This window comes from Camelina sativa, chromosome 14 (assembly GCF_030686135.1).
Source record: "Camelina sativa cultivar CO46 ecotype springtype chromosome 14, ASM3068613v1".
Classification (NCBI taxonomy): domain Eukaryota; kingdom Viridiplantae; phylum Streptophyta; class Magnoliopsida; order Brassicales; family Brassicaceae; genus Camelina; species Camelina sativa.
Genome location: NC_141893.1, coordinates 28,408,299 through 28,434,545, shown reverse-complemented (window position 1 = coordinate 28,434,545; position 26,247 = coordinate 28,408,299). Strand labels below are relative to the sequence as shown.

Sequence of the window (26,247 nt, the reverse complement as noted above, 5' to 3'; positions counted from 1 at the left end):
TTAATTGTACTCTAATATTCCTATATCCCAAACTTTGGCCTCATTTTTCATATTAAATTATTATGTATATACTTATTTACTTAATTATTTTCATAAATTGACATATTGAAATTTGAAACCCACAAAAAACAAAGCTTTTGTAGTTCTTCTTCTTCCGTACATTACGTTAATTTGATTCATTCCCCAGCTGTAACCCAATGATATATATTAGGAACTATATTGTATATAATCTATCTTCCGTACAACAATGATTAAAATTTAACGCATCTATGGGCCTATAATTGAGGGGGGGGGGGAGGTGACTATCCCTTAAAACAAATTAAGGAACGTGGCCAGTAAAGGCCCAAAGATTAAATACTGATGACTTTATTTATTCACTTGAAAAATTGTTTGCTAGTTCTAGGCATGTGCATTCAGGTTTCGGGTGGGTTTGGATTTTTACGAATTCGGGTAATTGGGTCGGAAAGTTTAGTATTCGTCTAAGTTTTATGGCAATTTGGTTTGGGTAGGTGTAGAATCGGTTTCGCTTCAGTTTGTGTGATTTTTTTAATTATCGATTTTAATTTTAAAAAAAAGTTTAATTGTAGTTAATTTGGTCAAGCTTTGCAAAAAAAAAAAAAAAAATTGTATAACTTTGACAAATATAACCAAGAATTTTCGGATTACAATATTATTTGGAGTATATTGTTTGGTTTTCGCTTCGGTTCGGATACTTCGAGTAGAAACATTTGGAATCCTTTTGGGTTTGGGTGTGAAACCAAGTTTTTCGGTTTAGTTTTCCCAAATCTAGTAAATTCTATATTCTTAGCCATATAGAAATTTAAATTTCATGTTGCATCTCTTCATGAGATTTAAATGATTTTATGCATGTCGGTGTAAGATCTCATAGTTGATTTGAGTCATTAAAAGCACGTATTACTGAAGTATAAGATAATAAGAACCCTAGTCGGGGTGAGCAACACAACTAGGAAAGCTAAACGATCAAACTTGTCAATCGTCTTCATGAAAGTCTATCCAAACAAATTTAGACGATTAAGGGTCAGCCAGACTTCTAACTCATTTAGGAGAAGGCTAGTCACATATTACTGGCCCAAGAACTACTTGGTAACTCTGTTTTCTTTATATTGTAGTACACTATACATCAACTAGGTGGTAGATTTTATCTGATTGGATTCGGTTTGGTATAGTGTACTAACAAATATTTTGACTTCGATAATTATTTTTTACACATTATTCTCATTTCTGAATTTCGCATGCACAGTAAATACTAAATATAGAGTTTTACAATGTGATCAACATTTACAATGACAGTCTCAAATTGCTTTTGTTTTAACATAATTCGACATTTAAAACTTAAAAGTAAAGAAAATAATGAACTTTTTGTCTGAACTAAATTGTTTGCAATAAATATATAAATCGAAAAGTTTGCCAAACTACACTAATCATTTGCATTGCTTTCAAGTTGTAATATAATAAACCGAAGTAACCAAAATCTCTAAAGAACGAATGAGGATGAATTTGAAAGAAAAGTGAAGAGTGATCGTCAACTACAAGAATCTTATCCTATGGGTACTACTCTTTCCTTGTGAGTGACACAATAGAAAACGAACCCAAACTGATTGATGATGCTTGTGAATAAGATAAAGTCCCAATCAATCCCTTATCATGCGCATATGCACTGTCCCCTACTATCCTGCGCATATACAATTTGTCTAAATCTTATAATGCGCACCTCAACTTAAAACACCAAAAGAAAGAAAGAAAAAAAAGTTTCACAAAACTCCAAAAGGTAAAGAATCTGACCCATTCACATACGTTTCACAAACTCTTATCATGCCCACCACACGATTAAACCAAAGAGAAGAAAGAGAGAGAGAGAGAGAGAGAGAGAAAGAGAGAAACAGAGAGATTTTTGAATCAATCGAATGGAGAGTGTGGTGGCAGCAGCAACATGGAGCAGAGAGGAAGAGAAGGCATTCGAGAACGCAATTGCGTTGCATTGTGTAGAGGAAGACATAACAGATGATCAATGGAAGAAAATGGCGTCAATGGTTCCAAGCAAGACCTTAGAACAAGTAAAGAACCATTACCAAATCCTTTTAGAAGATGTCAAAGCAATCGAGAATGGTCAAGTTCCTTTACCTCGTTATCATCATCACCGAAAAGGTCTCATCGTCGATGAAGCAGCAGCAACTTCTCCGGCCAACAGAGACTCTCATTCCTCTGGATCATCGGAGAAGAAACCAAATCATGGAACCTCAGGGATAAGTAGCTCCAATGGTGGAGGAGGTAGAAGTAGTGGATCCAGAGCAGAGCAAGAGAGAAGAAAAGGGATCCCATGGACTGAAGAAGAGCATCGGTTTCTTCTTCTTCTTCTTCTTCTTCTTTTATCTATCCATTGACATTTTGAGACTTAAAGAGTGAAAAAAAAAATTCAAAGATGTTACCTTTTATTCAATGCTCTGTTACCTTTTGGTTCAAAGATCTCACCTTTATAGAATCCTCTGTTTTTTTTGAAAGGTTGTTTCTTTTGGGTTTGGACAAATTTGGGAAAGGAGATTGGAGAAGCATTTCAAGGAACTTTGTGATCTCAAGAACTCCAACACAAGTTGCAAGCCATGCTCAAAAGTACTTCATCCGGCTTAACTCGATGAACCGAGATAGAAGGCGGTCTAGCATTCACGACATCACCACCGTGAACAATCAACCTCCTGCGGTTACAGGAGGGCAACAACAACAACAACAAGTGGTCAAACATAGACCAGCTCAGCCACAACCACAGCCACAACCGCAACCGCAACCACAACCACATCATCCGCCAACAATGGCTGGATTAGGGATGTATGGTAATGCACCTGTGGGACAACCAATCATCGCACCACATGATCATATGGGTTCAGCTGTTGGAACACCTGTGATGCTTCCACCTCCAATGGGAACTCATCATCATCATCATCTTGGAGTTGCTCCTTATGCTGTACCGGCTTACCCGGTACCACCATTACCGCAGCCACATCCAGCTCCCTCGACTATGCACTGACAAAACAATACGGTTGGTAATAAAACTGACAATATTGTACTGAAAACTTGTGTACATGACTACATTCTCATAATCGAATAGCGAAACTGCGGCAAGTAATAATGTACAGCAGAGGAGTCTGTTTTTCCATTTCAAAAAAAAAGTCATTTCTCAATAAAGTTGTTGAAACAAAAGGCCTATCAGGATTTCATATTGAGACAGCAGAGATAAAGTTGAATAGAAAGCAACAACCAAAATATACTAAAGAGTGAAAGACCAAGTGATGGCTACAAGTTTTTACCAAAAATGCTAAAAGTAGAGTAGGGAAAATGGTCTCTCATGTTTCACTTATTAGAGAAGCTCTCCTGTAACTAAAAAACGTAGAAAATGATCTATTCTTCCAGGAAAAGGGAATTTTCCAAATCCAGAAAATATGATTAAGAGCTAATTAATATATTCGCTTCAATGTTTTTGTGTATGGGCTCGAGGCCCAACGAGTTTAATAAACGAGGTCAAAAGAGAAAACAAGCCAGTAGCCACTTTGCGGTTGTTGTGTCATTCACGTTTCGAAATTATGGCGCATATGGGCGGCAAAGATCACAGTACTATACCCAAATCTAAGAGGATTGCGAGGTGATGTTTTCTATTTTTCTCTCTTACAATGGTACCACTAGCTAGGAGTTTTTTTTTGTGTTTCTTGATTTCTCGAGCCATCATCTCAACTGCTAGTTTTATGGTATATTCTAAATGGTTGCTGCTGTATTTGTAGCCAACAAGTCAAAAGACTCAAAACTGGAATCATACAATCAGACGGAATTAAATTCTATTAACTTATACTCAGGTTACTACTACTTGTTTCTACTATGATCACCACTTTGTGTATATATATAGATGCTGTGTACACGGTGAAATTACACTGTTTTCCCATATCTTGTTTGTGCAGGCTGTTAAGAAATTATACCCTAAGCTAAACCCAATTTATCTACTGCCCATCGATGTGGAGTCGGTACAGTGTACTTTTACTTATTACCCGTCTAACTGGCTTGAGACCTTGTTTTGTTCTACATGCTGAGATCAATATTTTTCTTTAGTTGTGTCGTACTCGTGTACATGACTTGGACCAGCTAGTCGTCCATCAAGGCCACAGTATTAACCGTATTTTAGTAAATGATCCTACATTCCTACTCGTAAGACGGTCACATATCTTCCCAATATTGAGGTACTTTCTTAACATTTTTCTTTTTATTTTTATTTTTTTTGTCCATTGTCATTTTCTAATGCTATGGTGTAATGTAGATGCTATTGATGTTCTCGTCCTGTGCATACCTATTACATCTTTAATGTGCAGTGGTCTCCTCTAGGTGCATACCTCTTGGCATTGCAATCGGAGACAGTGACTAACTTTTGTGGTAATAGGGGTGCTTATTTCCCCTGTCGCATGGGTTATGATCATCATAAGGTTTGTTTCTCATATTGGTTAAAAAAACTGTGTTTCCGTTTTCTCTCCAAATATAAGATTAATTTATAGGACTGAGGATTTTGAGAATTACATTTTTGTTATTGAAGGCAGAGAATATGTTTGACATCTCACCAGGTAAGAAATACTTGGTATCACCAGGTGAAAACCAAACCCAAGCAAACCGAAAGTGAGTGCATCTTTGCTTCTCATTCTTACTTTTTACTTGCAATCTCACATTTTGATGCTGAGTGAAAAGATGATAAATACTTTGCCACACTTGTCAAAAACACTGTAGCTGTTTATGAGAGACTAAGACTTTCAGCCTGCTATGCCAAAAGCATGTTAACTTTGATGACGCTGTGGACATGTCTTGGTCTCCTACTGAACCCATCCTTGCACTGTTGAAAGGTGATGGCAAGCAGAAGCTTACCAACAAGGTTGTTTTTGTGAAAATCCCTGGCCAAGTGGAGCTGATGCACAAGGATGTTCTCAGCGCTAGCAACTGTAAGATGCACTGGCAGAGCAATGGAAAGTATCTTGCTGTCCAAGTTACTCGACGTTGGTGCTCTCTGTTTGAGATTTTCCGCTTCAGTGAGGAAGAAGGGCATTATTACCAACGAGGTTCTTGAGTTGGACGAGAAAATCCTTGCTTTCGCGTGGGAGCCCAGCGGTCATAGGTTTTCTGTGATTCACGGAGACCAATCAAAGATGAGAGAGCATGTTTTTAGGATTACTAGTGGAAGTATTCATCATCATTATCTTACTCATAGTATACAAAATGAACTGATTCTCATAATTTCTTCAAAAATTAAATCAAAAATAATTATGAGAATTAAAGAAGCCAAATATTTTTCTGTGATTTTGGATTGCACTCCTGATACTACCCATCAAGAGCAAATGTCAATAATTTTAAGGTGTGTGTCTATTTCCTCAAATTGTTTTAAAGTAGAAGAGTATTTTGTTGAATTTATTCAAGTAGATGACACAACAGGTCAAGGGCTTTTTGAAGTGTTTAAGGATGTATTAAAATCTCTAGATCTTGATATAGATAATGTGAGAGGTCAAGGTTATGACAATGGATATAATATGAAAGGATACAAACAAGGTGTACAAAAAAGACTTTTGGATTTGAATCCTAGGGCATTTTATACACCATGTGCTTGTCATAGTCTTAATTTGGTTTTGTGTAATATTGGAAATAATTCGGTGAAGGTTAAAGATTTTTTTAGGGTAGTACAACGTTTGTATTCTTTGTTTGCTAATTCTATAAAGAGGTGGGATATTTTGAAAAATAATATGAAAAGTTTAACTCTTAAGCAATTATCAACAACACGATGGGAAAGTCGTGTTGAGAGTATTAAAGCTATACGGTTTCAGATTATGGATATAAGAGAGTCTTTATTTGAAGTGGCTGAAAATGATAATGATCCAATGATTCAAAATGAAGCTAAATCTTTAGCACTGAATGAGCTTAGTAGTTTTGAATTTTTGTTATCTACTGTTATTTTGTTTGACATATTGCATGTGGTAAATATAGTTAGCAAAAAATTACAGTCAAAGGATATGCAGATTGATGTTGCAATGACCGAGGTAAGTGCCTTAATCTCTTATTTTAAGAAATATAGAGAAGTTAGATTTGTTGAGGCTATGATAAAAGCTAAGGAAATTGTCACTGAAATTGGTATTGAACCTATATTTATTCAAAAAAGAATTATCCGTAGAAAAAAGCAATATGATGAAGTTAGTGGTAATAAAACTTTATTATCTGCAGAAGAAACATTTCGAATTCAATATTTTTTGTATCTCATTTATCATGCTATTAGTTCATTTAATAAGAAGTTTGAACAATATTAGTTATATGAAAAGATGTTTGGTTTTTTGTTTGATTCCACTAAACTGAAAATGTGTGATGATGTGAGTTTAATGTCTCATTGTAGTTATCTAGAAAACAGTTTGAAAAATGATGATTTAGTAGACATTGTTGGAGAGGAACTTTTTATTGAGCTAAAGTTTCTTAAGGAGCTTTTACCAAATGAAAATATGAAAGCTGGTGATATAATAAATTTTCTTGTATCTTTTGATAGTTTTCCATATACTACAATTGCTTATAGAGTTTTACTAACTATTCCCGTTAGTGTTGCTTCGGCTGAAAGAAGTTTCTCCAAACTGAAATTATTGAAGTCATATTTGAGGACTTCTATGTCACAAGACAGATTAAATGGACTAGCTTTGATGGCTATTGAGAATGAGTTTTTGGAAGAATTGGATGTTGAAACTTTGATTGAGGATTTTGCTTCAAAACATGTAAAGAGAATGATGTTATTCACTTGAGCAATGTCTGATTTTTCCTTGTATTTTTTCTGTGAAAACAGTTACATCATAATCTATGAAATAGGATGAAAGGATTGGCTACAAACAAATTGTGACGATGATGCACAAAGACTTTTGCACTGGGTGGAGCTGATGTTTACGCTGGCACTGCTCATATGGTAGGTAATTACAGTTGGCTTGGCGCCCCTACGGAGGAATCATAGATGATGAGATGTTGAAGAATCAGAAGAGCCCACTACTTGATAGTGAAAAAGAATCATCTGGAGACTCGGCAACTGAAAAAGAATATAAAATGTTGGCATTTGAAGAAGAAGAATCTGAAACCTCGTCAAGTGAAGAAGTGTCAAGTGAAGAAAGCTCGGGTTAAAATGGGTTGTTGTGCCTTTAGTTCTTCTAGAAATTGAAACTAAAAATATAAGAAGTCTCTTTTAACTATGTTTTTGACAAATTTGTTCTTGCTTTTATGTGTTCGAACCATAAATTTATGGTTCCATGTGAGGATGTTGTGAAGCCATCTTATTTGAATTGAATCTGGTTTGTTCTTTGATGCATTCCAGTATTGTGTGAGCACAACCAGATTCTATCTCCTTACCATTCTGGTTTTCTTTTTTTTTTGGGGATAAAAATTTTTACGCCGTTGCCGGGGATCGAACCCGGGTCACCCGCGTGACAGGCGGGAATACTTACCACTATACTACAACGACTTTGATTGCTTCTTAATCTTTCATTACAGATCTCTATTTAGTTAAGTCCCTAGCTTGGATCATAACTCAGTAGCATAAGGCGAAGTCTTTTAAGCCAGGAAAAGAAAAACATGAAGAACAATCATGTTTACCTTTATCAGATAACTGATAAGAATCATTTTCACAAGTCAATACCAATTTATGTTTTCTTTTTCGATCGACTTATAATCATACAAGTTCCCACCATTTGAAAGTCAACAAGGTTACGAAGTCACTCTTTTTTTTATTTACTTGAGAGGTTTCATTTTGTATGTGATATAGGTACATACAAACTAATATGTGGATATTCGGCTGCAGTCTTTGTCGAATATATTCCCAAGTTATTTTATATACAAAACAAACTTTGGTTAAGGATTATGGCTAACATGTGTTACTATTGACTTATGTAGAGTTATAGACTTAACTCAAACTTTATTCAAAAATGTTACCAATCACTAACAAAACTAAATTTTTTGAAGTTGACTTTGAATAATCATGTGTTATGGTTGATGTACAAGTTTAAGGTATATCCTTTGTAAAATTGTTAACTCAAAAGATTATTCAACATCATTGAAATTTTCATGAGTTAAGATGTGGTAAGTTGAGTTATCTATTTTTTTTAATTATAAAAACGAAAATTCAGTTATATAATACAAAAAAATTATTCTTTTTGTTTTTATTTAATTCATATATCAATAAAAATAATATTTACTGTTTTTCTTTTATTTGATAACTTTTTAATTAGTTATTTTATTTCTCCTAAATTATTATTTTTTATTATCATTTGAAATGAAAATAGGCATAGACCTAAATATGATAAGATTGTAAATATTATGGCATGCATGTAGTTAATTTTTTAATTTGCAATGTAAAAAAGAAGTTTAATTAACTTTTTGTATATTAAAATAATTTTATTATTTAAATATTTTATTTATTTTATTTTTTATAATTTTGTGAAATATATTCACTAATATTTTTAATAATTATAATCAAATAATACATACTGCAACATCTACCACAAAATTGTCACCAGTCAGTAATTTTGATAAGATTAATAAATCAGATTTTTACAGCGATCCATTACATCAAACTGCTGTTTTTACCACATAATTTTTACTGCAACTTACGTCGAATTTTAATATTTTCTACTACTCAACTTCAGTAAATCATGTTACCAGTCAGAGTCTATATACAGTTCACGTAATTGTTTGCATATATGTTTTTTACTCGTATATAGTTGTGGAGGGAGAAGTATAATGAATTTAATTTGTTGGATGCACATTTTACTAGTATGTTAAATACTTCTTTCTCACACATATAAACCCATTAAATAAGAAAGTATTTATTATTTCTTAATCTTTGTTTTTAGCCAAAAACAAAATCTTATAAAATGGGACAGAGGGAGAAAAAAAGAAATAGATTGATCGAAACAAAAATCACTGAGAAAACATGTAAAAAGTACTTGGGAACTAAAAATATCAAAATTTTTCTTAAACCACATATGTCAGAGGGCATAAGCAGACATACACAACACATACACATAGACAATTGTGGAAGACAAATCAGATGTTGATGGTCGCATCCCACAGCCGAAGAACTCCATTCCGGCCACCGCTACATATTCGTTTCCTTTCGAGATCTGACGCAACACATCTCACCTGAATCACAAATCCGAGATTCAGTCTCAGTGAATACAAATACACAAATAAAAAGAAACAAACCAGTCCAAATTGTAGAACACAATGATTCATAATAATTATAAGTATTATTTATCTATACTGCTTCCAGGCATTTCAGTATCTCATAAGAATTATCAAACGGCATGACCAGAAAAAGTAGAGTATCTTTCAACTAATGTGATGAGAGGATCATACCACGGCCGCTGTTCTTTGTGGTACTCTATAAAGTTGCCAGCCTGAGACTTTGGTTCCTGCGTTGGAAGGACGATGGAATAGAGACATTGAGTTATCTGCTGCTCCAATGCCTAACCAATGTTCGCCTGCGTTGATTGATAGTATGGAAGAACTATGGAGCGTTATGTTCTTCACGCATTTAATGCCACCTGAAAATCGAGATAACCAAAGTATTAAGGGATTATCAGGCACCTGAAATATAATGTTTGGTGCAGTAGATAGTTGTTGATTGGGTTTAGAACTGTTGTTGGCCAAGGGTTGGTGTTTACAATTGTAACATAAGTTCACTAAAGAGTTTATGAAGCAAGCTAGATAAATTTAAGTAAATGAGTCAGGTTAGAGTTCAGGTTAATAATGAGAAGTTCACCTTCATCATTTTCCCAAAAGCGGAGCAACCCATCAGCCGAGCCTGCAAGAAAGAGAGAGCAACGCACTAACTTAAGCTTTGATGTTATTTGTGAGATTGATGCTTCTTAATAATCTTTTGAGAATTGTTGGTAGATGAAATCAACATGGACCTGTGATTATTCCTTTGTCAAATGGGGAGTATTCAACAGATTGTACTGGCCCAGCATGGCATGCCAAAACAGCGTCGCATGATCCTCTGGAAACAGACCACACTCGTGCTGTCCAGTCATCACTGCCAGTAATCAACGTATCGTCGACCATTCGTATTGATCTGCAGAATTGACACAATTTGATCAAACAAGTCGCAGAGCTGAAATATTATAATATCCTACAGCATTTTACAAGGTAATAACAAATCATTCATATAAACCAATTCAATACTAAGAATAAGTAGCCTACAAGCCGCAGATATAGCATCATTATAAACTTGTAAAAGGAGATAAGGCCATAGGTTTATTAGTTTTGTAATTTCTAAGTCACAACAAAAAGAAACATGATGTAAAAGATCAGGGTGAGGCTCACCGTATCCATTTGGTATGCCCTTTCAGCTTATGCATTTGCTTTCCTGAACGGATATCCCATATATTTGCAATCCTGATGATTATCCAATCATTATAGTAGAATCTGTAAGTGACATTCAATACAGAAAATTCATGTTATGGGTAATATAGTATACATACGTATCCCTGCCAGCAGCAGCCAAGATTCCTGTGGAGTCATCATATTCGATCGAAAGAATGGCACTAGAGCATCGGCCAACAGTTGCAACACACATATCGGTTCGAACATCCCACATCTTAACTGTTCCATCATGTGCAGCAGTGAGGACACGTTCGCCTGAAAGCATCTTGACACAACTTACCTGCACAATATTTTTGGATGTAGCAAACCTTTATTCAGAAAAGGTAAAGTTATGTAAAGCTTCCTCTTATAGTTGGTTAGTGATATTAACTTTACAAACTTAAATTGTCATTGATCAACGGTCAATACTGTAAAGATGCTAGTGATGGCAGCTACAACATTTTCCAAATGGTATTCCAATGATAACAATCTTTTTTTTTTTTTTTAATTATGTCCACGCATACATTTTTTCTGTGTTGACCATAAATACTTCATGAATCATATCCTAATGTCAGAAAAACACTAGAGTGTAGTGGAAACCTGTGCATCGTGGCCTTTCAATTCTTCTAGAAGCTGAGTTGTTTGTTTGTCCCATACGATAACAGATTGATCATCTGATCCTGAAACTATCTTTCCTCTGTCAGAGCTTATAGCACGCACGGTTCTACATAAAAGTTAAAAAGAAAGAGAGAAAGGAAGTGCTATTAAAAATCTATAACATATGAAAATTAACAAAAGTGCACAACTACAGAGAAGCATCAAGGTGAATAAGAAATAGAGTATACCCAGTATGTCCTTTCAGAGTCGCTCGAAGTTCAGAACCACGCAGACTTGGATCCCAAATTTTAACCTGCTCAAATTCAGGAAGCAACCAAAACGGGATACTAGATTGTCATCGCCCATCTAAATTAGCAGAAAACTTAACCTATCTGAATTTCCAGAACTGAATGAGTGCAAGACTACAGCATCATATTTAAGAGAGGGATGATCGTCTCTTAAGTGAAAACTTTTCAGTCAATGACGATCTCTATAACAAGTTGACACATTGGACTGGAAAAATGCAGTATGCGAATTACTTTTCGAATCCTACTTTGGCATAGTTATTCTTCCAAATGTTCCAATTTTCTATATCCATATCCATGACTATGGTAACATTAATAGCAAAATACTGAACTTATCTAAATAATAATTGATAGCAAACGAATGAACTACCCTTTCACCCTCTAAGAAATTATCTTTAGGCATAACAGGCAGATAGTGAATGCAACCATCCTTCAGATCTAGTAGAACACATCATCATCATCAAGGTGTGTGTTCACAAGTAGATGTAAAGAACATATATAGGCGCAAGCAAAGCAATGTCAACCAAATGATTAAAAAAGTGATGAATGTAAAATAACAATATAAACATTTGTCTAAATAAGCATTTTTACCGACCAGACAGTCTGTACTACCGCTGATAAAGAATCCAGCATCCTCGCGATCGCCCACAAGGTCACAGACTTCCCTTCTTGTCACAGAGTGCAAGGCAGTGACAGCACCGCTGTGACCCTTCAGAACACGTACATTGGTCTGAATTTTCTTCTGGGCAGCAGCAGTTATGTCTGTTTTGCAAAGTTTAGTATATTGACGTCAGCAAGAACATGCTAGAATGGAAACCAAAAGACAGAAGAGCAATCACGGATATACCTGAAGAAGCATTATCAGATACCCACTTACGAACACGACTGAAAGAATTTGCTCTTGATGCTGTATCTCTGCTAAACATACTCTGAACCCAGCTCCTTCCAGAAGCTTCTGAAGGTTGCTGGGATTCATCAGAGACATCTTTTGGACGTGGGGATGGCAACCCGGAAGATATGATCTGCTGCTTAAATGAAGAAGCACCCCAATAGCCGACATGAAGTTGCTGAACATGCGACAGGAACCCTCTGAGTTTAATCTGAAACAAAAACGATATGGCCTCAGTTGGTTAGGATTTTCAAAAGCCCAATTAAAAAGCTTGAAATTGGTAATATATCGAGAATAAAGTCCACATATATCACATTTCAGTAACTGCAGAACGAAATATAAAGAGTTAATTTACCAGTAACTTGTATCCAAGTTTTTGTTTCTCTGCAATTGTCTCGATCATGTTCCAAGCTTCTGTATCAGGAAGTCCCAAGCCAGCCTTTGCAAGAGCAATAAATGATGTGAAGACATAGTAAACAGAAAGAACTGTAACCATCACATATCAAGAAAAGAAAGTAAAAAAATCACCATATGTGATGCCACTATGATTAGTCTGGCTGTGACCAAAGTAGCATAGTTCACTGATCTGAGAGACAATAAAGAGTTACACAAATTAGTTATTTCAATGATGATTCAATCAATTGGCTGTACAATGTAAGACACAATAAGATGATACATGGTAACAGAGATAAAATTTCAAGTATGTGGACAACAACTGATAAGTTGATGAAGCATCCTTAAGGGGAATCGGAAAAAGACACCGAGGATGACATGGAAATTACTTACAATCTATCTGCATTACAGACATTTTTAAAGACTGAAGATCTAAAACATAGACGAAGTATATTCCTAATTTCTCCAAAAGTTTCTTTCAACGATCTCGTTTGAAAAACAAAAGAGAAGACGGGAATCATTATAAAGAGCTCCCTGCTAGAGCCAAAATATCTACAGAACGGCTTCTATTTCCATCACAAAACCCCCACCACAAGTTTTCAAATTTACAGTTGCTTTCACCGACTCATTTGTTAAATATAGTTCTCATTGTGCTAGTGATAAGGAGCATGTATACGAACACACATATGATATTATCAAATGAATACAAGATCTTACGAAGACTCACTCATTTGCAGGTTGTTCCATGAGATACTCGAAGTAACCCTCCCAGAATCTGTCAAAAAAATTCACAATATGTCAAATCTATTTTCTGAGCAGTACCAAAAAAAAATAAAAATCATAGAGCCCGCAGCATGTTGAATTGCATACCTCAACTCCTCCCAGATGGGTATGGAGATGAGATGACGCTGGACATAGTCTGAGACATTATTGGCATCCTTCTTGAACATTTCTGCAGAAACTTCAAGTGCGTCCCGCACTGTCGACAAATCGCTTCTTGAAGCAGCACGGCTCACAGCCATTTTGAGCTGATAACAATTCGTTGAAAAATATCATTCTGTGTTACTTTTCTTAAACTCCGAAGTCAGAAATCCAAAAGAAATCATACATGGTGTTACCCAACCTAAAAACCCTTCAACAACAGCCAGGGCGTATAACCTGAGCAAATCTAAATATGCACAGCTAACGTGCAAGCAATTGAGAAACTGGGTATATTAAGGCCGGTATACAGATAAATCTAGTTATCTACCTACCAATTCTTTGACTGCAATGAACTGCTCCTCGGTCAATTGACCATGCCAGCCCTGCAGGAAATAAGTCCACTATACAGTAAGGTTCAGCTCAGAAAACTTGCTCAGTATATATGTCGTACAGTTGCTACGCTTACCGAATACAGATGCTCTCGTATACACTCGATAAAGCCACTCCCACCAATCCCCTCAGCATCAGATTCGATGAGAGCTACATGACCAAAGTATGGGGTTCAATTTTCAATAGAGAAAACAACAGCTCTCTGGTTTTTACAGGAGAGACGGAAATATAATCATAATGGCAACCAACTGGTTGTTAGTATATGGCTGATTACGCATAAGAATTTGATTTCTTTCTTCGTTTAACCATTTCTTGGAGCAGAAATTTTACTGTACATTTATTCACATTCTCATTAAAGTGGAACATACCCAATATTGTGCCGTATTCAAATGAAGAAAGAGGATCTTCAGCTGAACCCAGTTTGAGAAGACGGAGCCATAATCCCTGGAAACCACAACAAACCAATGTAATAGTGGCAACAGACTTGATCTTCATCGTTTCCTTTTAAAATGGATTAATTTACTAGGAGGGTGAATCATGACCAATCCGGGTTTATTAAAGAAAAGCAACCAACTTTTCAAAAGCGAAAAATTATTTGTACACATTTTAGATCATTACATCTAGAAAAAAAGAAGATTATGTTTTTCAGAGGTAACTTTGATGACATGCCTAGAGTTTTTGTCCAGCTCAATTAGCATACATTTCCAATAGTTTGGGTTTTGTTAATATATTTAAATCTGTGTTTTCATTTGTAAAGTTTGAGTATTATCAAGGGACTAAGTAAATATCACCACAAGATATACTTTCTTTTTCTTCTAATTCTTTAGGAGTTCTTTTCCTCACAAAATTCTTAATAGATGAAACCATTCTGAAGAAGAAATTCAATTTCAATCATTCCAGACTTGCAAACTGGAATCTTTAAACACACAAGCAAGAAGAAATACCTGCAACTTGACTTGTATATCCAAGACCATTCGTTCTCTCTCTGCCTGCAAACAGTAGTTACAATATCATTGAAAAGAGGAGAAGTAATGGTATGACATTTAGAACGGAATTCTTCTGGACATTTTTTTCATATTTAATTGAGTTATAATAAATCTTATTTCACAAAAGAAGAAAAATGAAGGCCAAAATCAGAATTGATAGCACCCTCTTGATCTCGTACAAGAACAAGAGAAATCAACTTTCATTTGATATCTTAATTTAATTCTGTGTAATGATTGATAAGTTCAGTTTGATTAACTATCCACACATGTCAGAGCCATGACACCTCTTCATGTCATATTGATTTGTTTGAAGGCATGCTAGAGCAACAAAATTACAAGCAACACTTACAGCCCTCTCCATTGAACTGAAATTGTCTTCTTTGGTGTTCTTCCCTGGCGGTGAGCTACAATTGGAAGATATAAAAAATAAGTAAGGGAATCCGATCGCTGTTCCAAGAAAATCAGGATATACCTTGGAGGATGCCTTCCATTGGATTCAAGAGCCCCGCTTGCTGCTGCAAGATTCTGCTTTCGCTTTTCTTCTTGCTCCTCTGACCTAACACTCGCGGGAAACCTGTCATAGGTATACCTGGTGGCTGACAACAAAAGAGTAAAGATAAATCAGAACATGATCCCAAACTCAGTAGACGGACAATGATTCCCCAGAAAATATAACAGACTGAAAGATTCTTAATAGCTTTTCTACTGTTATGCATAGTAGACCAACTTGCAAATTTTTTCTCTGCCCAACTACTGGTGGCCAGCCAAAAAATCAATAAGATACATTCTTATTCTCGGTAGTTTCTTACAAATGAATAACCTCAATTTTATATCATTCAGCTTCTGCGATCTAACAAAATCAACCAAACAAAAGATCTAAATGTACCTGATTCTTCAACTTCTGGCTCAGCTATTGTGATTATTTCAGGCTCCATAGAAGATTTAGGCAAAATTGACATCGCATCTTGACCCCTTCCAACTGCATCTTGTAACTTCTCGAGGAGATTAGTACTGTTCTCATCAGAGCCTAGACGCCTTTCAAGATAATCGAGGAATGCAAAAGAGCCCAAGAATTGAACCAACTGCAAACAATTAGAATAATACCAATAAAAATAATTATTCCACAGACAAAAGGTAAGTCAGATTATTTAACACTTTTGAATGAATAAAAATAAATAGTAAGAACTCAAAAGTAATATGTGAAAAGACAGTTTACCACACAAATTGGAACAAAAGAAAGCAATGTGAAGTTATAAATTGCAGTAACTGTAGATATAGGCATTCCATTCATGGACCAGTTAGCTTACCATAGGCTCTGGTGGCTGATTTGTGGAACGGGACCGTCTCTTCAGAAACGCATCAGTGCTAAAAACTTTGTTTTCCTGACAAAAAGAATCATATACGTAAGAAAAGATGTGCAATAGCGGTGAATAAATAATATAAGTACAGAATAAAAATCACATACTATGAAATTGCGGTAGCCACCCAATATAGATGCAAAAAACTTTAAGAATATAACCCTGCCATAGGAAACGGATTTTGTATAACATGAGTACCAAAAAGTTTCCATGGAAAAAGATAATAAAATTTAGGCAATCATATGACAAGGTTTCCTAAGTCACCTGAGTTGAAGGTCATGATCCTCTCCCCAAGGTTTGCTAAGGCTTTTAGGGGACTGCTCAACAGAATTACCAAAGCCCTTCAACTGATCAATCCCTACAACATTAGGGTGCAGTAGTTTCAATATATCGTTTCGCAACGCGCTGAACTCAGGCTCTGGAATCGGAGGTATCTCTTCAGAAGTAGTGATTTGGTTAAATTCAAGATCCACCACTACAACCTAAAAATGGCAATGTTGTGAGACCAATATAAGGTTGTCTAAATCTTAAAGAGGGCAAAAATGACATAAAATAAGACTCACGCCATCCATAGCAAGATTGGACGTATCGACATCAGAGTGGAGACCCATCATATATGGTGTTGGCGCATCAATGTAGTCTACTCCACTAAAAAATAGTAATGGAATGTAGACTTGCTTCAGAAACATACAACAAACAAATAATAAAGATTAGATGAAATGTTTTAGTCAGTAGAAATGCATGACTTAGCATGCTTACAAATGAGTTCATATTTGTTTAAGTAATAAACTGAGATCTCATCAATGTTCTATGACATACCTGCCATCGAAAAGGATAAATCAAATGACATATGGATTCAGACACCAGCGTCAAAAGCGAATACCTATTGAGATTCACGATGAAGCAAAATAAATGTGATGCTTAAACAGAGATGATATGAAAATTTTAACCATCTAGAAAAATGTCACTGAAAGTCATTATGTCTCTACATAAAAAAACTTACTTGTTAGATCGTATCAAAATCCTCCTTTCAACTAGTACAGATGTGAACAACTTAATCAAGTTGTCGACATCCAAGCATTGTACAAGAGGCTGGAGAGATATCTGCATTCAGTAAAACCATGCGAAATGTTACATAACTCTATCGGAAAAATGTTGAAAGAAATCAGGGAACACTCGCCCTTGTAGATGTCAGGAAATTGAAATCTCCAAAGTTGTTACTACAAAGTAGCCAAGGAAAAGGATTCAATATTAAGGAGACAAAAGCACAACTCATACATCTGCCTGAGGAAGACTATCTTCTGGAGGTGCTTCAACTGAGAGCAGGCAATTCTCGACAGCAAACAAGACTCTGTCTTTTCCAGGAGTCGGCAAAGGCACATTAGATACCATATAGGCGATAATATCCCACAATGGTTTACTGAAAAGGTTGAAGGGCATTAACATCAAAGTTCAAACATACTAATGGTGTTTGTTTTCTTGATTTGTAGAGAAACTTTTTCAAGAGGATAAAATCACACAAAAGTTATTGAAAAACCAATGCAAGCTCCATCCACATATGTTTACTGAACATATCAAATAAAATGATACGATAACAGTAACACAACGCGTAATTCATGTTAGATATCGACAAGGTGAAGATGTTTTAGCATAGTGTTTACCAGCTTCCTTCTGAAGAGAAGCAAAGAACAAAAATCTCTTCGAGAGAATTCCGAAGAACACGGAAATTGGGGGCGTGAGACACAAGACATATACACTTGTCTGCGTATGTATTCGGCGGTAAGCGATAAGCTTCAATAATATCCTCACAGACTCGATCCCGAAATGCAATGCAACTGACAAATATTTTTGATCCATCCCCCTCTGTGCAAACATTATCAAAATAATCAGTAAGAGGTCACCTACCACAGTTAAAGCAGGTGTATTCAAAACAAACCAACGTAAATCCAATATTGCAAAAAAAAAAAAAAAAAAAAGACTAGACAAACGAGAGCAAGACGACGTCTCCACTAATAAAACAGTTCTACTGCTACCGAAACAACATCGCACGTGGAGCAGCCACAATGCAATGCATACAGAACTCCATGTATGCAATCTAAGGATAATCACATACCCGTCAAGACTATGGGATAGCTCCGTGGGAAACTTGCAGGGTCATTAGAAGCAAACCCAGAAGAATGGAACTCCACCCCAGCAGGAAGAACACACTGTCCCAAAAGAAAAGAAGCTGAATCATGAAAATCCGCCTGAGATTAATATATCTAGTTCCCTCCAACAAAAGAAAACAAACTCTCGTAGGCTTAACCTAATCAAGCACATTAACCTCTTAAACAGATGATTAATAAATCAAAAGTAAATCTCCAAAGTACAATCACGAGACCAAAGAAATATAACTGTGAATAACAACAATAAACGAACTACTACACAATGGAACTAGCTCTTTCTCTGGTTGAGCCTGACCAAATTCCCTGTGACAACGTACGATTGAAATCTCCCTTAACGAACCACACTTTGAGCAATTTTCAAAAGCTCATTTCTTGGTAGAAGGCAAATCAAATTCAAAATCCCAACTCAACTAAATTGGAGGTAACTAGAAAGAAAACCTAGAGTCCAAATTCGAGCACATTTATCACCGTATTAGATCAAAATCAAAGCCTCTCCAGTAACTAACTTGAAAATGCTTCGTTTATAGCAACTAGACAAAGCTGATTCCACATTTCACCGCCGTTGAACAAACAAAGATAAATCACCAGAACGGACCTAAAACCCAATAAAAATCCTCCAATTCGAAAGATGAAATTGGTCCAAACTTACAGTAGGAAGCTGAGGAGGAGGCGCAGGGTAAGGGGATTGATCAGTAGGAGGGAACTGGTCAAGAGGCGAAGGCAAGTAGAACGTTTGCATCCCATGGAATCCAAGATCTCCATCCACGGTTCGCATCTCCGGACCTAGTCCGCACACGACGAAGTACTCGAAGATCCGACCCATTGTTCCTCCTCGAGATCTAGAAACTAGGGAGGTTCTAGTGCATGATCTGGATTTCCAATTTCCTCGACGATGGTGTGATGATGGAGAAAAGTAGTTGCTCCAATTCGGGCTCCCTTGTTGTTGTTTTTTTTTTAAAAGCGAGTCGTTCGTAAAATTGCTAAAGGCAAAATAACTAAAGGGCCGTTCGCAATATTATTTATTTAGTCTTCCATTTCACACAAATTTACCAACTAATGTGGACAAGAAAAGGACTGAGAGTTCGCCCTAGCCGATATTTTCTCTGGCATAACCATCGATGAAGTTCTCCCCGGCGGCGCCGAGACCGATCGGCGTCTCTGGGCTTTGGTTCCGTAAAATCTGCCTTCTCCTTTATTCGCAAAGCTCTGTTAAGATCCTTTTTGTTTTCACCGGAGTCTCTCTGAGAGTTCAGATCTCAATTCCGACGATGCATAAGCTTCAGCTCCTTCCCTTCCTTCCTCCACCTCCGGCTACTTCTGTAAGACTCCGACCCTAAAAACCCGTACATGGCTGTACAGGCCGATAATTTTTTTCCTTAGGGCCTATGCAATTTCTACTCGTTCGTTTAACAATATGCAACAATGGAAAGGTATAACAGGTTCAATAACTTAAAAATACACATTCATGAATCTAGAGATTCAAATTATCCTTAACAACCATTCTTAACACCATGCATGGTACCATTACAACCCTTAGAAATAAAAACCATAATTTAAACTACCCCAAAGCCACCATCCTCTTCCTCCCTTGCCTCCGTCACACGAGCTGGTCAGCCACTAAAATCCTGCTCACCGGACCTTTCTTTTCCTGCGTCCATATAAAGGAGGCGTAAGCAAACAAGTTTGCTTAGTGGAGCGGTCATCCCGTCTCACTAGGCTCAGTTCAATAATCTCAAACCGACACAGGGTATATTCCAATCAAGTCACGCAAGTCAAACAATTCACATAGATTAGTTATCCAAGTCGTTTAGACCAACCACCATTCATATTGCAATAGAACACATTAACCATTAAATAAGACAAGCAATTAACGAGATTAAATAAACGACGGGTCAAGAGAATCAACCATGGAACTCGGCCACAGTCACGCACTCACCTTCGGTTTTGACCTACGGTGCTAATCTCTCGATCCCTATGCCCAATTCTGATCCCCGCCTCTACACGGACAGATCTACATCGTTAACCATCGATGTATGAACCATATACTATCGACGGATCAAGGTGGAGGAAGACTTATCGTTCTTCTCTCGATCTAGACTTAGGAATTCTCGGCCAAGCTCGATGGAAACCCTTCTCTCTTTCTCTTGCGGCGGCTAAAAAGGTCTTATGCGAAAACTAGAGAATTTCTCTAAGGGTTCTATCCTTTAAATAGGGTTGACTAAACCGCCTTGAGTTGCCCCAAAACGATAAACCATATCGTCCCCCAACTTCCTAATTTTTCGCATCTATCCTTATCCGACCAATTTGCCTTTTTCCACGAGTTTCCATTTCTCTCGGGTTTCCTTCCCCTGAGTCGGCTTAAATCTTCGCAAGATTTCCGAGTTCCCGGCCCACCCATCGGCCCATGGTCTAATCGGTCCATCCTTGTCTATCGGCCCGATCCATCGTTCACCGATGCGACCATTTCCGGATAGTCCTACTTCACTATCACTCTCACTATCACTACCACCATCACTAGGACTTTCACTCCCACTATCACTCGGACTGTCACTTAGACTAAGTACCGAATATTCTCATTTTCATCCAGAAACTTACATGCCTGCATCATCTACAACGTAAGGTTCAAAATTCCTTTTCTTCAGTTCAAACATCTGTTCACTACTTCGGTAGTCTCGAACTCTCCATTTCCATCTGGAACCATTGACTATCAAATCATGGCCGTTGTCCTCTACGGATCCTGATTTGTCCCATTCTCGTTCCGAGGTTTGTATCAAGTACGTCCCGATTCTTCCGGATACGTCCTAATCCTTCCGGATACGTCCTGATTCTTCCGGATACGTCCTGATCCTTCCGGATACATCCTGATCTTTCTGGATACGTCCTGATTCTTCCGGATACGTCCTGATTCTTCCCTCGTACCGCGTTCGTACTATCGCACGTACCGCCGGTACTGAGGAAGCTGGTCGTTACAACTTCCCTCGGTTACTTTGTTTCTCTGACCTTTCAACCGCCCCCGCAAACCCTTGACCGCCCCGGTAACCTTGATCTGGCTCATCCCGCATCCCACTGCAACAACTCACCGCTCCTCGGATCTTCATCCACTCTCCAAGTGGTTTACTTGGATGCAGCTGGACGGGAGCTCTGTTTGGATGCCGAAGCCATGTAAGATCTTGACATCGATTTCAAATCTTCGCCGCTCTCTGTTTCCCCGCTTGTTACCTCTCTGGCCCAGGTTTGCTCTCCATTCATATCTCTTTCGCCTGGTAGATAGTTTACTTTGGTTAAACTATGACACTCCCCTGAACTGGTACCTAATCCGACTCTTTTCTGATAATGTTATATCACGATCAAACCTGTTAGTATTGATGTTTTCTGCTTGGTCAAGTCGAGTTAACCTCGGTAGCAGAATACTTGATCTTTCTAGAATGGTTGTGAATCCTTTGTGTCGAGACCAGTGTGTATCCGGGTTTGTTTTGAACTCTACTCTTACCCACCCTAAGCAATCCTTATTTAGTTTATTGGTTTCTTTAGTCCGAAGACTGCTTTTGAACCTTAAACCACCAGTGTTGCTAGAATGACATAGGAGCCTTTCGAAAACCAAGTTAATCGGTTACCCTAGGGATGATCCCGTTTATGGAGATTGCTTGGTGAAGCTTGGCATTATGATCCCACCTCTATGGAGTGGGGGTTACCAAGGCTTTACCAACTCCATACCCATACCTCACCGAATTTCACAGCTCTTTAAATCGCAATTCAACCACTTTCTGAAGTCCCTACATATAATCTTGAAGCCTAGTGGCATTATGGCCCTCTCTCCAAGGAGGAGTGGTTACCACAACCTCTGTAGCAACCGGTTATCAGAGCCTCTCCTGCTCGACCCTTTGGCATCATAGTTGTGCCATTCTCATCTCCGCCAAGTCTTCGAAGATTCAAGACAATGGCTTTCTACTCCTTTGACTTGTTCATGGAGTTTGCATCGGTTTGCCTTGACCTCACAGGTTCCATGCTGCTTCCTAGCATGTGGTTCATAGCTCTCAAGCTCTTTACATCGAATGCTCTTATCTATCTTTGTACTTTTATTGATCTATGCTTTGGTTTATCTTATCCTTTGATGTACTTTAAACAATCCTTGCCTTGTATGTTACTCTCTATTTAATGGAATGGTAACACCTCTTTGATCAAAAATGTGGACATTTCAGTATTCCGAATATGATTCTAAAGAGTATCCAAACAAATCCAAATTTGTACATGTATCATCTAAATATACCGAAATTCCGTCATATATAGTAATCCGAAAAATAGTCGAAATGTACTTGACATGTATCTCCCAAATCTACATAATTACACTGAAGTACTTAAAATAGTCTAATTCTTTTCATTATAGAGGTTGTAATGAGTAAATATAACTTTCTAATAAAATAATTATAATTATAAAACATATTTACTCTTTAGTGAAAATGTATCAAGGAAAATTATAGTAAAAATACACAACTTCTAAAAAAAAAATAAAAAAAAATACATAATTTACGAAGAGTTAAGATAAATAGACGCAACTCTAAATTATATATTTGAAATTGTATTAAATTTCTAATCATTTATTAAATCTTTAGTTGGATTGTAAAATAACATATTATATTGGATATTAATATATTAATATTCAACTTATTTTGATTCAACATAAAATAGAAAATATGTTCCAATGAACAATGATTTGTTAATTATTGAAGAAAAGACAAATATATATAAAGTTCAAAAGACATGAATATTGAAAAGACACCACTATTAAAACAAAAAGTAGTGATGAAAAATGATGAAAACATAAAATATGATGAAAAGATACAGTACTACAATGAACAGACGCAAACATATAAATTATTCTAAAAAATAACATTATTTTTACGAAAAATCACAACCGTTGTCGGTATTTATTCAGATTGTTATTATTACGTAGATTATTTTACTTGGAAATATGCAAAACAATGTTCTTCATTTGGTTAAATTTTTTTCTTTGTGATCAGCATTTTAAAAAAACTAAGATAATGGACCATGTTAATGAACTAATCGGAATTTTATTTGAAAGACAAAGAGTTATCTTACCAATCCCATAATGCATATAAACAACAGCGTGAAAAATTGCAAATTAAGAAAACAATCGCTTAAACTCATGTGTATTTGCTTAGGAAAGAAGTAGTTAGCTAGTGTACTTAATTTCATGTTCACAAGTGTCTATCATAAATGGCTTTTCTAAATTATTCTTCTCTTAAAGATATTTCTACCACCAATTGAAATAATGGATAGGTTGAACATGTCATAAATTTTGTGATCGAAAACACAATATTCACATTCAAATACATTGCAAATGGGATATGTCAAAGGAGGAATTTGGAAGAAACAAATACAGAGCAATCTGGAAGAAACAAATACAGAGCAATCTATGTACAACTACAAATAACAAGAGTGCAACCCAATTTTTTTATATTTTTTTGGTAAGACGAGTGCAACCCAATATTATGATCCAACTCAATGTTGTGTAATGACTTTTTTTTTACACCATACATAAAAAAAAAAAAATCATAGATACTTACCAACTATTATAAAATCTTTTTTTATAATATATTTTTTTTTTAATTATTTTTACCAACGATTCTGCCCAAATCTATAAAGATGGACATAAAGTCCGTATGTAAAAGATTTCAAGGCAAGAGTTGCTAATTTGACAATAATCAAAAGTTGTCAAATCCTTGAGGCGCTGAAGACGATCAGTTACAATGATCTCTTACTATTCATTCATGTTTTGCTCTCCAAGGTAAATGAATTACTTTTCAGGTGTTATGATTTACGTATGTTGCAGATATTTATGGAGGGCATATGTTTTGGGAACTTACTAGAAGATGAAACAAAGGAAATCTCAGAGGTTTTGGTAATACCTAAAAACCAAATGGAATTGAGAGAGAATGAAGGACACAAAATTGTATTATATTACCGGAACAACTGTGTCTCCAAACCGCAAAATTGTATTATATTACCAGAATAATTTAATTTTGAGAAAAATATTATAATATATTATTATTTTTATTTTTAGATTCAAAATCATTATGATTTCTATAAAATCAATATAATTATATCAAATATTCTCTAAAATGTCAAAATTAAGATTTAAAGAATTTAATGATAACTTGTAGTATTTCCTAAAACTCTATCAATATCGAGATTTTTATGATTTCTATAAAAAAAATATTAATACAATAAAAGTAGAAGGAGTTGCTCTCCAATGTTAAAACATCAGCTTTTTAGTTGAAGGAGGAGCTAACACATCAGCTTATTTGCTTACCAATAAAAACATTTCATTAATACAACTCATATCTCTCAGCCAATAAGAATTAATTCCTGTTCCACATCAGCATTTGTAGATTTTTAGGAACTAACACATTATTTAAATTATGTAACCAATTAAATTATAAGAAATAATAAAAATCATCAATAATTTTGGAAAATAAATGTTTAAATCTATAGTCTAAATTTAAACTAAATTAATAAAGAGGGGTTTTCAAAAATACCATTTTTTCTATGTCACTTTTCAAAAATACCCTTTCATGGTGTCAATTTTCAAAAATACCCCTTTTTAATATATAAAATAAAAAAATTATAAACTTTAAACCCTACCCCCTAAAAACTATACCCTAAATGTAAAAATAGAGAACCCACACCTAAAAAAAATTTAAAAATTATTTTAACATATTGTAATTGTGTAAAAGAGGGCAAAAATGAAAATCTTTTTTAAAAAAGGTATTTTTGAAAAATGGTATCTTAAAAAAGGCACTTAAAACAAATTCTCATTAAGAAATCATTTACAATTTTCAAAAATATAATAATATCAACTAAGTATATTAATCATTGTATGTCGTATCAATATTTTCCAAAAACAAAGCTTTAAAATTATATCTTAAATTTAAAACAAATTAATAAATCATTTCTAATTTTTAAAAATATACTAATGTTAACCAAGTATATTAATAATATTTTCCAAAAACAAAGGTTTACAATTATAGCTTAAATTTAAAATAAATTAAAAAATCATTTATAACTTTTAAAAATATTCTAATGTTAACCAAGTATAATAATAAAATCAATTCAACATAAGTATCATATTAGTAAAGTATAATATTAGTCAAATATAAATATAATACAAATAAAATAATAATATAATACAAATAGAATATAAATTAAGATTCACCACGAATAACACAAACTAAACTAAAGTAAAACTATGTATGTGTATATTGGCTTACATGGAATTATTATCAAACGATGTATGTGTATATTGGCTTACATGGAATTATTATCAAACGAAACAAAACAATTAGATTTAAAAAAAAGAACAAAAAAAAGAAATAAATAACTTCTCTCAGAACAAAAAAAACTATATAAAAATTATGTGATTAAATTTGTATAAACTACAAAACTAATACACCATAAAATCAAGCTACACTAATATATCTCTCACAACAAGTAACTAAAATAAAATTTGAGATTAATGTTGATAGTGATTTTATATATAAGAACACCAACTAATGATAAATTGAACAATATTTAAGTTCCAGAATTGAAGGTTTTATATTTTAGTTTAAAATCAGTGACTTAAAAATTACTTTGACAATCAACCTAATTGCTATGCTATTCAACATAAATATAATAATATGAGAAAATGTTAGTAACTAGGTGATAACCCGTGCTATGGCACGGGCAAAAACGTTTATTATATTTTTTAAATTCTTAATATTGTATGAGTTACATCCATGTTAGTTATTTTGTACTCTATAGTTATTTTAT

General features: G+C 35.3%; 2 protein-coding genes, 1 long non-coding RNA gene and 1 other non-coding gene across 4 annotated transcripts; 1 reads left to right on the top strand and 3 right to left on the bottom strand.

Annotated features, from left to right (window-relative positions):
• Positions 1 to 1,377: 1,377 nt before the first annotated feature.
• On the bottom strand, positions 1,378 to 2,391 carry LOC147928736 (uncharacterized). Its single transcript, XR_015580504.1, has 2 exons — positions 1,804 to 2,391; positions 1,378 to 1,693 (listed from the first exon to the last, which is right to left on the bottom strand). It is a non-coding gene; the product is annotated as an uncharacterized LOC147928736 (long non-coding RNA).
• Positions 1,753 to 3,213, top strand: LOC104742411 (transcription factor SRM1). Its single transcript, XM_010463413.2, has 2 exons — positions 1,753 to 2,359; positions 2,521 to 3,213. Exons 1-2 carry the CDS (start codon positions 1,926 to 1,928, stop codon positions 3,038 to 3,040), a joined length of 954 nt encoding a protein of 317 aa, XP_010461715.2. The 5' UTR covers positions 1,753 to 1,925; the 3' UTR covers positions 3,041 to 3,213.
• Positions 3,214 to 7,441: 4,228 nt separating this feature from the next.
• TRNAD-GUC (transfer RNA aspartic acid (anticodon GUC)) lies at positions 7,442 to 7,513 on the bottom strand. Its single transcript has one exon. It is a non-coding gene; the product is annotated as a tRNA-Asp (tRNA).
• A 1,420-nt stretch (positions 7,514 to 8,933) lies between these two features.
• Positions 8,934 to 20,048, bottom strand: LOC104742410 (DENN domain and WD repeat-containing protein SCD1). The gene is made up of 32 exons (XM_087483162.1): positions 19,980 to 20,048; positions 19,067 to 19,768; positions 18,366 to 18,459; positions 17,914 to 18,115; positions 17,531 to 17,672; positions 17,256 to 17,356; positions 17,072 to 17,135; positions 16,816 to 16,929; positions 16,517 to 16,734; positions 16,360 to 16,414; positions 16,202 to 16,276; positions 15,781 to 15,976; positions 15,367 to 15,490; positions 15,244 to 15,298; positions 14,853 to 14,897; positions 14,277 to 14,352; positions 13,985 to 14,058; positions 13,851 to 13,901; positions 13,468 to 13,625; positions 13,325 to 13,372; positions 12,733 to 12,790; positions 12,560 to 12,643; positions 12,163 to 12,415; positions 11,911 to 12,077; positions 11,259 to 11,323; positions 11,014 to 11,137; positions 10,533 to 10,714; positions 10,375 to 10,446; positions 9,963 to 10,123; positions 9,812 to 9,853; positions 9,406 to 9,593; positions 8,934 to 9,189 (listed from the first exon to the last, which is right to left on the bottom strand). Exons 2-32 carry the CDS (start codon positions 19,238 to 19,240, stop codon positions 9,094 to 9,096), a joined length of 3,558 nt encoding a protein of 1,185 aa, XP_087339288.1. The 5' UTR covers positions 19,241 to 19,768; positions 19,980 to 20,048; the 3' UTR covers positions 8,934 to 9,093.
• Between the last annotated feature and the right edge of the window lie 6,199 nt (positions 20,049 to 26,247).